At 35.9% G+C, this 17,268-nt stretch overlaps 1 protein-coding gene across 3 annotated transcripts in view; it reads left to right on the forward strand.

The window, feature by feature from the left end:
- NR2C2 (nuclear receptor subfamily 2 group C member 2) overlaps window positions 1-17,268 on the forward strand; it is a 38,655-nt gene that overhangs the window by 12,736 nt on the left and 8,651 nt on the right. For 2 of the 3 annotated variants that reach the window (XM_066558400.1, XM_066558399.1), the window contains 11 exons: window positions 89-289; window positions 1,494-1,596; window positions 2,661-2,840; window positions 4,582-4,729; window positions 6,370-6,463; window positions 6,920-7,053; window positions 9,657-9,834; window positions 10,106-10,227; window positions 10,743-10,882; window positions 13,672-13,809; window positions 15,315-15,420. In XM_066558400.1, the coding sequence (XP_066414497.1) occupies window positions 89-289; window positions 1,494-1,596; window positions 2,661-2,840; window positions 4,582-4,729; window positions 6,370-6,463; window positions 6,920-7,053; window positions 9,657-9,834; window positions 10,106-10,227; window positions 10,743-10,882; window positions 13,672-13,809; window positions 15,315-15,420 (1,544 nt within the window). The remainder of the gene's footprint in view (window positions 1-88; window positions 290-1,493; window positions 1,597-2,660; window positions 2,841-4,581; window positions 4,730-6,369; window positions 6,464-6,919; window positions 7,054-9,656; window positions 9,835-10,105; window positions 10,228-10,742; window positions 10,883-13,671; window positions 13,810-15,314; window positions 15,421-17,268) is intronic. The other variant, XM_066558401.1, reaches the window with a different exon arrangement.

Genomic DNA, 17,268 nt, shown 5'->3' on the forward strand with positions numbered 1-17,268 from the left:
TAATTTTCCACTGATATAATTCTGAGATGGAATGAAAGGTTTTAAAACAAAATTTACTGTGGTCACTAATTTCTTCAATGTTTTACAGATTGTGACAGATCAGCAAACAGGTCAGAAAATTCAAATAGTGACAGCAGTGGATTCAGCTGTGTCTCCAAAGCAACAGTTCATTTTAGCTAGTCCAGATGGAACTGGTACAGGAAAGGTGATCTTGGCAGCACCTGAGACATCTAATGCCAAGCAGCTTATCTTTACCACCACAGACAACATCGTGCCAGGCAGAATTCAGGTAAATACAGTAATTTAGATAAACCATGGAATATTTTTTTTGGGGGGGTGGGGGTTTTGTTGTTCTTTTGTTTGTTTGTTTTGTTTCTAAATGAAATCTAAATTGCTTTAAGACCAATTGCAGTAGTTTTCTCATGACATGGATCAGACATACTAATTTTAGGCTTCATTGTTCAATCACAAATCCTTCAGTCTTCACCTACCTCATGTATTCCATTGCACTTATCATCCCTTGTCATGTGTTCTCATTCAGCTTCCAAAGACATAAGGGAATCCTTAAGATAGTGCTTGTGAGAAGTGCCAGGATTTCTTAGTCTAAGATTCACTGATATACAGAGCTACGACTCACCTGAGCAAATTTACATGAGTTCATACTTTACATTCAGGATCAAGACATTGCAATAAAGCTCATGTTTTTTGTGGGTCTTGAGCATAATCTACATGAACAGAAGCTTTGGAAAGACAATGATGTAACAATAATCTATCTCACATGAAATGTCAGATTTCTTCCTAGCAGTCTTAAAAAAAAGAATAAAACAAATGAAAAAGTGCCTGGTCTCTCTTGTTACTGTTACAATAGAGAATATTTTACAGGAAGAAGAGTAACTTTTACATAAATATTTTTTAAATGTTATTTCAAGTCTTCTAAAATTCATTTTCCATGCTAAATAGGATATCTGACATTACAGAGGGGTTGGGTTTTTAATTTTTTCTTGGTTAAATGGGATGTTCAGAACAGAAGTTTTGGAATCCTAGGCCTTTGGAAGCTAAACTGTTTCTATTATAGATCTGAGCTCCAGGCTATCCTCTCTGAACCAGACATCCCTAACAGCTAGAGAAGAGATAGATGGGAACAGCATCTGAAAGCCAACTGTCTTTGGCTAAAGTATAGCAGCCACTTGAGAGTATTTGCAACAAGAGAAAAACACTGCTGATTGCACAAGTGAAGAAACATTTGTAATAAACAAAGCTAGCAGTTTTATTTGTAATTTGCTTTGATATGACTGTTTCAAAAGTCTCTCTATTGTCAGTAAGAACTCTCATTAAATTGCATTTCATACTACTTAATTTCATTCCAAATGCCATACTTATTCATAAATTTAGTCCTCTCTTCTTAGCTGATACACCGATCTTGTTCTATAGGCAAGACTCCTTACCTTTATATCTGGCTAATTGCATGTTTTTGTTCTGGAATTTTGCTTTAGATAGTGACAGACTCTGCTTCAGTGGAACGTCTGCTAGGAAAAACTGATGTTCAGCGGCCCCAGGTAGTAGAATATTGTGTAGTCTGTGGTGATAAAGCATCAGGTAAGGAAGCCTACAAAGTGATATTGAAGAAACTTTCTTGAAAGGATGACTGGGATGAAGAGATGATTTTCATGTGCTTTAACTGATTTTAGTTACGCTCATGGCAAAAGTAACTGAGTTTTTAAATGGAAAAATATACTCTGTATCTATACACAAAAAATAGCTAAACTCTGCCTGGAAGAGTATTAGGTTTTCTCCTTGAACTGAAGCATATAAATGCTTAAAGATAAATTGGCTTAAAGATAAAGTAATGATTAAATTGCTCCTGGTAATTGAAAAAGACTGCTTAAAGCATGGTTCCCCACAGTGATGTGCTACCATAAAATAAACATGTCACCTAAAAATGTGTAACTGCTCCAAGAAAATGCTTCTTAGTGCTCTCTAACAAACTTAACATTTCCTGGTAGATTTTTTGCTTCTACTATCACAAAACAAGGCAAGCAGAGATTATGTGAAACCTCGGTGCTCCAGATCCATGCAGTAACAAGGAAACTTAAGATAAAATTTTTTTATTAGTCAAGGGGGTGTTCTGTGCTTTCATCCTAGAGAGAAGACACCCTTCTGTCTCTTTCTCTCACTTTCTTTTCCTTCTTTAAGTGTTTATGAAATTAAAACAATACCAGAATTAATATGGACAGAAAATTTAAATTAAGATTGCATTTTAAATTTTGGTGTAAAATTACTTGTTTTCTGAAATTACTTGAGCTCTTAGCTGATATAGTCTCTAAATGTATCCTATAGTCTGTAACAGCAGATAGAATTGTATCTGTACTTAGACAGAGTGGGAGCTCTGTCATCAGCCTTCATCACCTTCATCAGCCACACATTCAGAAATAGCCTGAGCCTTCCTCTCTTCTCTCCACTCTCTCACCAAAACCCCTGACATTAGGTAAACCAGAAATATCTTGTGAGACTGTAGTCATGCCTTCATGGTCCAAAATGCTGGCACAAATCCAAAACAAATTTAAAGGGTGACTTACAGTGTTTTACTTGGTTAAAATTAATATTTCTATCCTAAAATATAAGTAATTTTCAACTGATATATATATATATATGTTTCCTAGGTCGTCACTATGGTGCTGTCAGTTGTGAGGGATGCAAAGGTTTCTTTAAAAGGAGTGTGAGGAAGAATTTGACCTACAGTTGTCGTAGCAACCAGGACTGTATCATCAATAAACACCATCGGAATCGATGCCAGTTTTGTAGGCTTAAGAAATGTCTAGAGATGGGCATGAAAATGGAATGTGAGTGTTAAGTACTCAATGTGATATTGTGCCTACCAAGTAACAATTATGTGGACTGCCATTTGTTAGTGTGTTCTCTCTGTTTTGGTATATGTTGCTGGAAGGAAACAGAGCTGCTTTGGCAGCATCTAGTGCACCTTTCTTTCATCACCATTGGATGTCTGAGGTGCAGTAGTGGTTTGTTCTGAACCACGTCTCCAAGTACCGTTGTCTTTGAGGAGCCCAGTTACAGCCTCACTTACAATGCGTGGGCCAAACACAGTGTATGTTTATAATAGAAAATATTTTGACATGGATTGACATGAATCTTTGTCTAATATTCTGTTTTGAGAATCTGCTTTCCTTCCAGTTTTTGTGGCTTTTTCAGCCAGTGATAGAAAACAGTCTTTTTCCCCCTCTTTTTAAATTTTTATGTCAATTTTATAATTTGTGAGCAGTGTTTTATGAGGCATTGTACAAACTGTCATATATTTTAAAATATGCTTTCATGTTTGTATGTAGTATTTCATACATTTCCAGTGCTAGCAGCCAAACACTTTGTTTCAATATATTTTTATTTTCAGTTTATATCAACTGTTCTTCAATTTAGCACTACGTGAAACAATTACAAGGTTGTTTTGTGATCTGATCTAAGCAGGGTTAGTTCCAGCCACTGAGTTCAAGGGAGGCAGAACTTTAAGCTGTAAATAGGAACATAATTGTATTTGCACTCTGAGACTCCAGACCTGTTGTGATGATTCTGCTGCTTTATGCACAATGTGCTGAATGTAAGATGAGATGTTTGTACAAGAAAAACTGCTGCAGTTCCAGATAGTAAACCTTTCTTATTCCAATATGATTAGGGCATATGTTTATTGACTTCACTGGCTTTGAGTCAGGCCTCTGATTAATTTATATGTATTCACCAAGCCAGTAAATTTGATATGCCAACTTGGAAGCCCCTACATTTTGCTAATAGTAACAGCAATAGTAAAAATAAAACCAAGAACTAAGTAACTCTTGCTGGTTGTGAGGATAACTTTCTGTAATATGTTTAATAATAATATTTTAATATTATAAAGATGAACTTTTCACTTTCTTTAAAAGTTACAAAGTAATTGCTTCTTGCTTTTCTTTTTCATTTAAAAATTTCCTACACTTGTTCGGCACTTCAGTGACTGAACTCAGTTTGTTTTAATTCTCAAGTATAAATGTAGATCATGAAAGGGTTAGTTTTGGAACACTCTTCCCTAACTGGGAGGTATTAATGGCTGTAAGTGAAGTGTATGTCATGCAGAAAGTATCCTCTCAAGGAATTTACCTGCATCTCTCAGGTAACTTGCCTCTCTTGACTTTTTCAGGGTTCCTTCTGGGTTTGCATTGTTTTGTGTCATCCAGAATAGAAATCTGCCTAACATTTAGATATAGCTTGTGCCTGTAAAAAAAAATACAAATTGAAAACACAATCTGTAGAATCTTCCATCTTATCAAATGCCAAAAAAAAGAGCAATATTTTATTCCAGATCAGCAGCACTTGAAGCAAAAGATTAATCTGTGACTTTCTTAGTTAAAAGTATATGTAAAAATACACATACTCACAGATATAGTAAAATTGGAGCCTGCATTTCTTCCCTCTTGGTATTAAATTTCCAGTTTTTAACTGAGCTGGTACACTATCATAACTGCAGGAATTTTACTTACTTTTTGTATTTTTCGTTTGAAATATTTCCTTTCAAATCTGTATGTTTCTGTCTTTATGTAGCGGTTCAAAGTGAAAGAAAGCCTTTTGATGTGCAACGTGAAAAACCAACCAACTGTGCAGCTTCTACTGAAAAAATCTATATAAGAAAAGATCTTCGAAGCCCGCTAATAGCAACTCCAACATTTGTGGCAGATAAAGATGGGACACGGTGAGTACCTCAGTTCCATGTATCTTCTTTCACGTCATTTGTGCATATTACTTTTGCAGTCACACTATATTCTTTCTCCCCTCTGCTCTCAGAGGGAACAGAAAGGAACTTTAATGCACACATCATCTGTTTCCATTACCAAGGCCAATGTAGTTTCTGCTTCTCATGGAAGTTTTTATGTCTGCATCCAGGTATGTGGTTTTCAGTTCAGAGCTGGCTCTTGTCCAGCCAGGTCAGAGCAATGCAGAGCAACTGAATGATATTCAAGCAGAAAGCACGTAGGCTAATGCTGTGATACATTTGAGTTAGCACTTCTCTGAAATCAGATCTGCAATGGCAGACTCAGGCTTCGTTCTCCTAAAGGCACTAGCTAGGGAGACGCAGTGACTGCTGGTTGGCATCCCAAGAGACTGCTTTCAACAACAGCAAAACAGCAGCTTCCTTTTACTCTATGGAAGATACTCCAAAGTGGTTCCTGTGCCTTGCTGCTGCAGCAGTTCCTGCACTCTCAGGTGTCTCCTTAGGCAATGGGTGTGAAAATGCACATCATTACAAACAAAGGCAAGATTTCTTTTTTTTCTCTGAATAGAATAAAAAAAAGTCTAGGTTAAATATGACTTTTTTAAAACCGTAGTTTATGAATGGTTGAGAACTACGTAAAAAATTGAGTATTTTTATTCAGTTTTCATGGGGGAAGAAGTGTGTGTGTTTGAGACACTGCAGTTAGGAAGTTTGGGCTGCAGGTTTCTCGGAGAATTGTTTTTCAGTGTTCTTGTTTGAAAGAAGTACTCACAGAGACATTTGCTTCTTAAAAATTTCCTTGAGCTACAGATCCCTTACAGACCTATAAACACTACTATAGTCATTAAGAAGCACTCTGTTATTTATGTAGGATTTAGATTTGCATAATGCATGAGAATTTGCTGCCTGTGCTTGTTCACAATGATAGCTGTTAGTGCAGGACCCCTTGTACTGTAATGTCCTGCAGCCTTGCACCTGTGTTGTGTGCATTGGTATCGTGTTATAGACACTTGGAGCATCACATAAGTAGCAAGTAAACTTCTTGCTGACTGCAAAGACTTTCCACTGTCTCCCTAAATTAGGTACAGGAGAGGGGAAGGATATTTGGTCAAAAAGCACCAGAAGTAAAGGCAGCAGAGATTTTATGCAGGCTTTGATTATGTGACTGTTTCTGACTATATTTTGGAATGTAAAAAACATTTTTATGACTTATATTTAATGCTGGCCAGTGTCTTGCTTGGAATACAGAGTTATGCCTTCCTCCTAAGTCTAATATAAAACTAAAGCTACTAGGTGACTTCTGAGAGCATGAGATGACAACAGCTTTCCTTAAAGCAGACCAAACCAGAACAAAAAGCAAATGAGAAGATATGCATTTAGGAAGTTGTTGTTGTTGTTTTTGCACTGGAAATTATAAGATTTTTCAGTCTTTCTGTCTTTCAAGCTACTTTTTGGGAACTGTTTCAGAAAGACTTAAGTCCTGTTAAATAAACTGTAAGCTTCACTAAATTGTTTATTTAAAAACTGGCTATTCCTTTTATGCTCTCATAAGTTGTTACACATTCTTCTGATTAATGGAAAATACTATTGATCATCAGATGCCTTACGCTTTTGAACAGGTCAGCCGGTCTTCTTGATCCAGGAATGCTCGTGAATATTCAGCAGCCTTTGATCAGGGATGATGGTACAGTCCTCCTAGCTGCTGATTCCAAGGTATTACTGTCTCACTTCAGTTCTGAGATATCTATTAATTTGTTCAGATAGATAAATTACTTTATCTATAAATTGCTACTTTATTCAGATAGATAAATTACTTTATCTATTAGTCTCAAATAGTTGTTGCTCTAGAGAAGCTTGTGATAAATGTGAAGAGCTGTATGAATGGATATAATAAATTGATCAATAGGATTGTGGTTTCTTTTGGCAAGCATATTTCTGCAAAAGGTCAGCTACAGGTAGTTCTCAATATGATGTCTCATCTGTGACTAGGATTGATAATTAGAATAGGATTTAAAGATAATTGAGAACGAACCATTGTTCTTCCTGGCATTCAGGAAGAAGGAGAAGGTGCATAGGGGAAAAGGAACAAAAAGATTGAAAATGAGGGGGAAATTATACATGATATATTAACTATAATTTTGATTTACTAATACAGTGTTTCCTTTTTAGGCTGAAACAAGCCAGGGCGCCTTAGGAACACTAGCAAATGTTGTAACATCTCTTGCTAATCTCAGTGAGTCACTAAATAATGGAGATACTTCTGAAGTTCAACAAGAAGAGCAATCTGCAAGTGAGATTACACGGTATGCCTTTATATTTACATTTTATTTAGTAATTTGTGTTCTATGTGGTGTATCCTTGCACTCATTCGTTAAAGGAATTTGCCATTGTTGCATCAGTTGTCCCTACTTTGAAACAAAATACAGGTCTTTAAAATCAGTTTTGGCTCTTGCCCTCTTGTGAAGAACTGTGTCCTGTGTTGCAAGTGTAGTGTTCTAAAGCTCGACCAGATTTGGTTCTCAGAAAAATTAACAATGACTAGGTTGTGACCTTGAAAGACTCTGAGAATAGCAACATTTCGGTGCCATTTTATTTCACAGATATATTTTATGTAAGCTTCTCCTGTGCAATGCTTGTGCCCTAAGCCCTGCTCTTTAAGAGTCTGTATTACAGCAGATTTATTTTTGAGATTGTGCTGCCATAAAATCTCCCAGTAATGTAGATTTAGAAAGAGTTTGAAGTCTTTCTTTTCTTAATAAAAAATATACAAAAAAGGAGCATGGAATATTATAATTTCCAGCACAGCTTGGGATTTGCAAGGCTGGGATTTTTTTTGTTGGATGTTTTTGGTTGTGTTTTTTGTGTGGGGAAGCAGATTGGTTTAATTTAGTAGTATACGACAAAATAAGTATTAATAAGACAAAATACTTGGACTCAAAACTGTCCACTGTTTCTCAAAAAGAAGATTTTTAGGAGGAGCTTAACTGTCATGGTTCAAGAATGGTATTCTCCAATTTAATGTTCACACTTAAACTGTGCTCCTACTTGCTCCCCCTCCGTCTCCAGTCAGAGGCACAAAAGGCAGAGATCACAGGTTGAAATAGGAACAATTTACTGGAAACAGCAATGAGACTAGCAAACAAACAGTAACAGCAAAATGAAACAGTAATAGCCACAACATTAATAACAAAAGATATAAGAAAAATTATTTACACAGAAAAGCCCCCGAGAGTAAACAAAGACTAGACCAGTCTGCCCACTGCACTGACTGGAAAACACCTCTCTGGGGAGAGAGAGAGAAAGCGCGAGAGCGAAAGGACATTAATTAATGTCCATCTGGGCTGACTGGGTTGAAAGGAAGTATAATGGATAGTTGCACACATGAGAAAAACAAGATACTCTATCCAGAGAAGGAAAATGCTCCTTTATTTCTATTAATTAAGGCTGCTAAGTCTTTCATTTGAACTCTTCAAGTGAAGTGAATTAATATTTTAAAATACTTGACACTGCAATATCAGCTTATGTCAACCTCTTACTCCTTCTTTAAAGCAGAAAAAAAAATTATTGCAATACCTCTCCCAAAAAAACATCTTGACAAAAAATGGCAAAGAAGCACAATACCATAATAATGTCCACTGGTATGAAATTGGAACACAAAATTCTTCTTTACATTTAAGCTCTGTTAATCCAAAGAGAATTTACAGTGATCTGTTTGGGTAATGATCAAGCAACAGCTTGAGTATAAAGAAGACCGGGGGCCAGTCTCTCTTGTGTTACTGTCATAAGGCTTTTAAGGCTCTACGTGTACTGGGAGATCAGGAGTGCCTGCCTATATTTCATCTTAAGGGAAAGGAAATTCAGGCACATTGTCTAGAAGAAAACCACACTGTTCTCCACTGTTCCAAAAGCCGGAGATCAAGGATGGGGACAAGGAGAGGGACTTTGCTCTTCAGAATGCAACTGGTCTGTAATCCTCACCGAATCTGTGAGAAGGGGGAATAGTGAATGCTAAGTACAAGAGCACTGTTGAGATTTATGCTCAGCAGACAACTAAGCCTCACACAGCTGCTCCCTCAATCCAGTGGGACTGGTGATAGAAGCAGAAGGGCAAAAGTGAGAAAACTTGTGGGTTGAGATAAAAACAGTTTAATAGGTGAAGCAAAATCCACACACACAAGCCAAGTAAAGAAATTCATTCACTGTCTCCATGGGCAGTCAGGTGTTCAGCCACCTCCAGGACAGCAGGGCTCCAGCACGTGTAACAGTGACTTCCAAAGACAAATACTACCACTTCAAAAATCCCCCCACTTCCTCTTTCTCCTCCCTTCTTTATATAAGTGTGACATCACAAAGTATGGAATAATCCTTGTATCAGTTGGGGTCAGCTGTCCTGGATGTGTCACATCCAAACTTCTTATGCACACCCAGCTTCCTCACTGAAGGAAGGACAAGAAGCAGAAAAGGCTTTTACACGTGCAAGCACTGCTATGCATAGCAAAAACATCTCTGTATTATCAACATTGTTTTCAATACAAATCCAAAATATAGCCCCATACTAGCTACAGTGAAGAAAATTAACTCTATCCCAGCCACAACCAGCACAGCACAAGGCCACCTCACTAGTACAAAACTAGGATCAAACTATCAGAGCAGGATTTACAGAATGAAATCCTTCCCTTATAGGGGAGATCTTTTACCAGCAGTATGTGGGCACATCTGTTTGTTTTATTAATGCCCAAAGAGTACAGAGGGACCAAATTGTAATGAAACGTCTGACCTTGTGTCATCCTAAAGAGTTCTTGTGTATGTTGCCTCTAAGTGGAAATATTTTATAGCATTTAATTTCAGCACTGTGACATTTTTAAGATCTAAGGAAGCACTCTTTCATTGTTTACTTATATTTTAGAGCATTTGATACTTTGGCTAAAGCACTTAATACCACAGATGGTACAACAGCTCATAACTTGGCAGATGGGATGGATCCTACAGGAGGAGGGAATATTCATGTAATCAGTAGAGATCAGTCAACACCAATTATTGAAGTGGAAGGACCCCTACTTACAGATACACATGTCACATTTAAGGTAGGTGCTTCTTTAAATGTCTTACTAAACAAACTAATGCTTAAGATGTATGAGCTCCTACGTAATTTCTTGTCTTATATTCCCAATTTGCATTCCTTGCCAGCAGTAATGAGTTATCTAGTACAATTTTCCTTTGACAACTTCTTGTCACACTGTTGATTGTGATGGACTATGAGAGTACTTTGAATGTTTTTGCTGGTTATTTCACTGATGATAAAAACTAGTTTATGTCTGAACTATATGTGTTGTACTGTACTTTTATTTTTTGCAGCTGACAATGCCCAGTCCGATGCCAGAGTACCTTAACGTACACTACATCTGTGAGTCAGCATCACGACTCCTTTTCCTCTCTATGCACTGGGCTAGGTCCATACCTGCATTTCAAGCTCTTGGGTAAATGGACATACTCCGTTTGAATGGTTTGCTTTTGAATGAATTTAAGCACTCATCTGAATGCTTCCAGATATTTTGAACATTTTAGTTACACTATTTTTTTAATTTTTAATTAATATTTTAAAATGTGTGAAGACTATGCAATATTTCCTGTTTTGAAGAATAAAATAGAAGATGGCAGAAGGGAGGGTAACTACAATATCTGATGTTACTGTGGTTACATAAAGTAAAGCCCAATCAAAAGCAAGCATTAATTTGTAGAAATTAAATGCTTTCTCTTGATACCTTACTAAAGAATTGATGAGCACCATTTCACAGATAACCCAAAATGGTTTCCCATAGTCTATAATTTCTTTTTGCTTCTTGAAATACTTGTAATATGCTAATATATGCCTGTTACCAAAGTTTTGCAATAGATTAATCCTGATTATGAATTGTTATCCATAACATAATTATACATAGGGCAACACCAAGCTGATATGCAAACTACCTAGTGTTGTTTGCTTTCCTTCTAGGCAGGACTGTAATACGAGCCTTGTGCGGGCCTGCTGGAATGAACTGTTTACCTTAGGGCTGGCACAGTGTGCGCAGGTGATGAGTCTGTCCACCATCCTGGGGGCGATTGTCAACCACCTCCAGAACAGCATACAAGAAGGTATGTTACCAGCGCTGCTAACAGTACAGGGATGTTGGGATAACTTTGTTCACAAGGTGTTTCCCCATCAGTGCCTAAATTGTTCACCAGGAACCACAAGGTGAAGCTTTCTCTTGCAAAATTATCTTTCCCCTGGTGATTTACAATTTTGTTGCACTGTCCTCACAGAGATATCTGTGGGATAGAAGTGTCCATAGAGGCAAGGCGGCCTGACTGATATTACAGAGAAAGTACATCTCAAAATACTCCTTGGATGTGCTCAGAGGGTTTTCTTCCCATCCAGATGTATGTTTTTTCCTCTTAGAATAATGATATCCTCTTCCAAACCACACCAGACTTTTTCCTTCAGGAACTTTCCTTCTCCTCTTTATGGTGTAAAAACACAGTGTTTGCCAATTATCACAACAAGCATATTATTGCATGTATAATGGTTTTGGATACTACTGTAATGCAATAATGATTAATGTATTTTGAAGTGCCCTTGAAGCATTAAGCAACCTCATTTCTTGACATTCTTAACAAGATGTATGTAATTTTATTTTTTAATTCAACTTTGGTCTGTTGATAATGATGATTATATCTTGAATGGAAGAAAATCTGTTATGTTTGCTTTTTTTTCATTCTTTAAAGACACTTCCAATCAAAGGATTCATTAGCATGAAAATAATATTCACTTTTAAAAGGAGGAAGAAAACAATGCTAGCAGTTTTAAACTCCGCAAAGACAGCATAATACATGAGAACTACTTCAAATTTACATGTCTGTTAAAAGCAGTTATAGAATACTATTTGGTACCACTTAAAAATACTTTTTTATAGTGTCATTATTTTGCACACAGAAAAAATTAGAAAATAGTTTTTTACTGAGGAGAGTAAAACAGATGTATTTTTCCAGACTGAAGGATATTAAATATTTTTCCAGCTATCTTCTTTGTATATTTTATAGTTCTACAACCAAGCTTTAATCTACTTTATTACCTTCATCATGATAAAGTAAATTAGACTGAAATTTGATTCTTTATTGGATAGTATGCTTTAATTGCTTTCATAATGAATAGAGAGTTATTTCTTGGTTTGGTTTTGGGGGTTTTTTTGTTGGTTGTTTTTGGTTTGTTTTCTCATTAAAGAGAGCCTGGACAGTCCCAAAATACAACAGAGTGCTGCTCCTTTCCTGGAGTTCAAAAGATCAGTAGGGAAACCTGCATATTGGATGTTCTGTGCAAAGTCAGGCTTTCTATCTGTTTCACAATACACAGAGCTGCCTAGGTCACCTTTGTTCCAAGCAGGGGAGAGGAGGAGGCGGCAGGGCTGTTACGGCTGGTTCCAGTTCTGTTCTTATGCATCAATGTTTTAAAAAAATATTTTTTTTCTAGAACCTGTACTCACATTCATACTGCGTTAGCTGAGACCAGCCAATAAAAGAGGATCATTAGTGTTATTTATCTATTCTGCAAAGTTATAATGTTACATTGTGTATTATACCGTCAAAATTCAAAACAAAGTAAAGAAATTTCAGAACTTTATTTATTAGTGATGAAGCTACTTAGAAACTCTGGAATTCTAGTTTGCTTTTCCTGAGTTTTTCTGGGCCATATTTTCCCACTTAGACATAATGTAATGTTTTTATTCCTGTATTATCTTCATCTTAAGTAACTAAAAATTTGTATCACAATTAATGATTTAAGAAATGTAGATTATGCTTTCATTCTTATTTCAAGACTGTGCAAAACATGGTTCTTCCATTCATTTAATCTTCTTATTGCAGTTTCAGAAAATACATCAAATCATAATAAGCTATGTCAAAGATTCTGTTTAAGCCACATGGAGTCTAAGCAATCCTATGCACTATTAGCTGTATAGAGAAAAATAAAATATTCAAATTAAAATTATATGAAATACTAGCATTGGAGATTATGACTAGAATAAAATTCTTCTAATGTGTTTTCCAAGGAAGGGTTTTTATCCCTTGTAAACGGACTTCTGAAGTTTGATAATAGTAATTATGTATTTAAAAAAATGTATTAATGTATTCTCTAATGTTTTTGTTCCTTGACTAGTTTTAGATATGCAGTTCAATATAAGGATTTCTATTTACCAAAATAGAAATCTCTCCCTGCCTAGGTTAGCAGCTAATACCACTCACTCGTAACAGATCTATAAATAAAATACATCTTTTAAATTGAAATTTTAAGATAGATTATGAACCCAATGTAAGGAATGTGATCTTTCAAATGATGGAAGAATCTGTGTATGTGTATTTCAGTGAATTTACCCTATCAGATGGGAAAAAGACTATTTACCATAGCTAATGAAAAGTTCATTCCTAAAAGTAGCACTATCATTACTGTTCTTGCATTCACTTTTGGAAAGGCTAATTCAATCATGTTTGAATTTAAAATTAGGCTGGCACGTTAGTATTTGCTTTGTGCTTCTGTTCATTCCCAGAATCACTCCAGCCATTTGTAGAATAAGGCAGCATCATTTCAGAATCTCTGCTCAGAACAATACATCACTGGAAAAAGTTTGGTGTGGCAGATGATACTATCCTGGCGACAGGATAACATTCTGTTGCTAGAATGTTCTTAACATTGTTTGCTAGCTCCGGCTCTGTCTCAGACTTTATAAATTCACTTTGCTTTCCTAACAATTCAGGCCGTCCTTACCAAGTTAAGTGGTTCTAAGACAGCAAAAGACTTGCAAATATCATTGACTTGGTTTATAAAACTTTATTTGTTAATATATTAGAAATGCTTGAGCTCAGATGAAATAGTAAGCAATATCTTTTTGTAGATAAACTTTCTGGCGACAGAATAAAGCAAGTCATGGAACACATCTGGAAACTTCAGGAGTTCTGTAACAGCATGGCCAAGCTTGATATTGATGGATATGAATATGCATACCTTAAAGCTATAGTCCTTTTTAGCCCTGGTAAGGAATTTAGTAATCATATCTTTCTAAATAATAAGTCTTAATATGTAAATTCTTTAGCATTTTTTAAATGAGACTAATGTCTTGAGATGAGACTCATCTGTTAAGTTGCAGATAAAATTATTGTTTCATAATGATTATCATAATATGTGTCTTAAAATAACTTCAGAGCAACATATCCATGTTATTTACATTCAAATCTATCAGGTGTTTCCTGTATATCCATCCTAGAAGATTAGATTCTCAAGTTACCTTCAGCTGAGAATCTATGAGTAGTAAATTATCTGGAATGTGTGCTAGCAATATTAGTGAGGTAAATGGTGAGGGGGATTAGAAGAAATGCATTTTCCAAGTGACAAAAAGAAATTTGCTTCAATTTCAGTATTTTTAATATACTTATAAGAGGAATAGCTGAAATATGAGCAGAAATACCTATTGTATATGAAATTTCCACAAAATCTCAAAAACTGAATGGAAGTAGGCTGTCTTCCATTTGTTACTAAAAAATGACAGCAGATAGCTAAAGCAGTTTCTGAAATATGGAAATTTACTCAAAGAAGACACTTGAGATTTTCTGGAATGATAAAGAAACTGGAAGCGGCAGTCTCTTCAGCAAAGATGGAAATGTTTCAAGGACACACAAAGGTTAATCTAAAACTGCTGACAGGCTGAGTAAAAGGGAAGGTTTTGCTCAGAAATGCATATTATTTACTTTAATTCAAAGGTATTTACCACTTTGTATTTAATAGAATACAAAGTAAAAGGATATATTGCTATTGTTGTGTTTGCTTGGGGTTTTTTTTTGCATTGATAACTATTTTTCTCTTTGTAATAAAACTTAATTAGAAGATACTGGTGTCCTGAAATGTTCTTTTGAATTTTTGGGCGAGATTGTCCCATTAGAGTTAGGTTTGTTAGGGGTTTTGAGTTGGAAAAGCAAGAAACTATCCAAACTCAAGGTAGCTCTTTCCTATTTCAAGGGACAAGCAGTTTGGACACATGAGTGAAGGTATTTCGGCATATTAAGAGAGGTGATATTTTGGGGGTTTGCTTTTTTTTTGCTCTGAGAACATGGCTGTCGGAGGAGCTGAGCTGAGCCAGCTGGAATTAAAACATGAGACAGACTTGAGGAGATTAAGACATTGATCTAGCAAGAAAACAACCCTAGATACCGCTTAGCCAGCCTAGTTAGAACAAAGCACAGGCAGCCATGTTTACATTTAATCAGGCGAAGCTAGAAAGAAATTCTGTGTCATTGCCTGCTCCACAGACACAGGCTTCATCTTTGTCCACTTTCTTCCGGATACACACAGCTCTAGAGAGAAGAGCGAACAAGCTAATTCTGAAGCCAGGAAGAAAATGTTTACCTCTATACAGCTAGCATGTTAAACATCACAATTCTAGAGAAATATTTCATTGAAATTAAATGTGAGAGTCTTATAAGTACATTTATTTCACAATGTATAGGGAAACAATCGACATACAGAAATGTTTTGTTTCTTTAGATCACCCTGGTCTGACCAGTTCAACCCAAATAGAAAAATTCCAGGAGAAGGCACAGATGGAATTGCAGGACTATGTACAAAAAACCTATCCAGAAGATACTTATAGGTATTTATTTCTAAAGTACCCAAAGTAATGTTGTGGGCTGTAGCTAACAGAAGTACAAAATAATGTCATTGATGGTTTTGACATCTGGTCACAAAAATCTGGGGTTTGGGTTTTTTTCTGACTGTTGCTGAGAAAGAACTAAAACCCAATTCATAAAAGCAGGTTTGTTTAAAGATATGTAGAAACAAGAATAGCTGTCTAGCTTCCTCCATGTAAATTAAATTTATTAGTACTTTCTTGGTTTTTGAGGGGTTTGAGACTGTCATAGTTGTGTTTAGAAAAGTAAACAGACTTATTTTTTTAGAAGTTTGGGGGATAGCTGCTTCAACTGACTAATTCACACTGCTTCTTTTTTCAAGTAATTATTTTAAAGTCTCTTTGACAACTAAAAGGTGATTATCATCCTTGAAATGTTTTTTAAGTTGCATATGCAGGAAAATGTTAAAACTGTCAGTTATAGCCCTTGGAAAAACGATGATACATATAACAAGGAACAATAACCATTTCTCAAACTTCTGTTTATAAGAAATTCCCATATCCTAGTTATTTTCTCCTCTGGGTTTGGTGTTGGTTTTTTTTTTTTTAATTTCCAAGGACTTCTCTGAAATTATTTAGCTTGCTTTTTTTCACTTTTCAACTCTTCTGTTTGTTATGTGCTAGAAACAATTACTGTATTTTCTAACAATCTCCATCAAAATTCAAAATTCATCAACACAATAACTCTCTGCATTTTCAGGGAAGTTCTCACCTCTGTCTGTAAGATATACTAGAACATGTTCTTTTTTACGGTGAAAGGCATCCTCATGTAAAGAAGAAATCCCATACACTTAAGCACTGTCTGAGGGTGGAGTAACTAAAAAGAAGAAAAAAACCTGTCTGAAAAAGAGAGCTTCTCCCATCTCTGTTTTCTGCACTGATCTTGCAGAATTAACACTGTGGTGCAATGAAAATAGGATTCTCTGCCTCAGAAATATCCTCAAATCCCACATTCTTCCATGTACAATTGAGGCCTTCTGGTTTGATTAGTGAGAGCTGAATATCTACCATAAAACTAAATATAAAATTTGTTCCATATACTTAGTTCTCATAATAGTGTCTCAGGGAAGAAAATCAGAGTTGCATTCCCCAAGCAGTGTCTTTTATTTTAAGTAATAGTGTCTCTCTCTCCATGCTCCCCTATAGACACGTTTAGAGAACAAATCTGTTCATTTCTGAGCAACTGAGTGCTCGTAGAAATTAAGATCGGGGACAAGTGTTACAATTTTCATAAAAACAACAGCTTAGTTTAATCTTTTTGCCCTAAAGTTTACAAGATATGGTATATTAGCAGGATGGACCTTAGATATTTTCTCCATAAATACTCAAGCATTTTCCAGAGCACCTGTGGTCAGTGCTGCCTGAGGTTTACTATTACGTGGTTCTGGTTCAGAAAATTTATTTGGTTTAGCATTTGTGATGCACATCTGCCATATGAATGGCAGCAAAATGCTTTCATCACTGTCCTAAATTTCATATTAATGGAAAGTCTAGCATTTCAATACAGTCACTTCATTGTATTGGATATCTGTTAACATCTTGGTAAATAAAACACCAGGGCACTTTGGGAATATTTATGCTTAACAGTACATTCCCCCAAATTCCTTCTCTCATTAGAAGCTGATTCTCTTTTTTCTGTTTATATACATCCAGCCCCCTTCCTGCTATCTCATTTGGCATGAGGTTGCTAGGCAACCGAGGACTATGCTGTTTATGGCTGAAATTTTAATTAAGCATTGTGCTCTTCAAATGGTGCAAATGTTCACACTAATCAACATGAATATTATTAGTCTCAGCATTGTTTGTCCAGAG

This window comes from Molothrus aeneus, chromosome 12 (assembly GCF_037042795.1).
Source record: "Molothrus aeneus isolate 106 chromosome 12, BPBGC_Maene_1.0, whole genome shotgun sequence".
Taxonomy (NCBI): Eukaryota; Metazoa; Chordata; class Aves; order Passeriformes; family Icteridae; genus Molothrus; species Molothrus aeneus.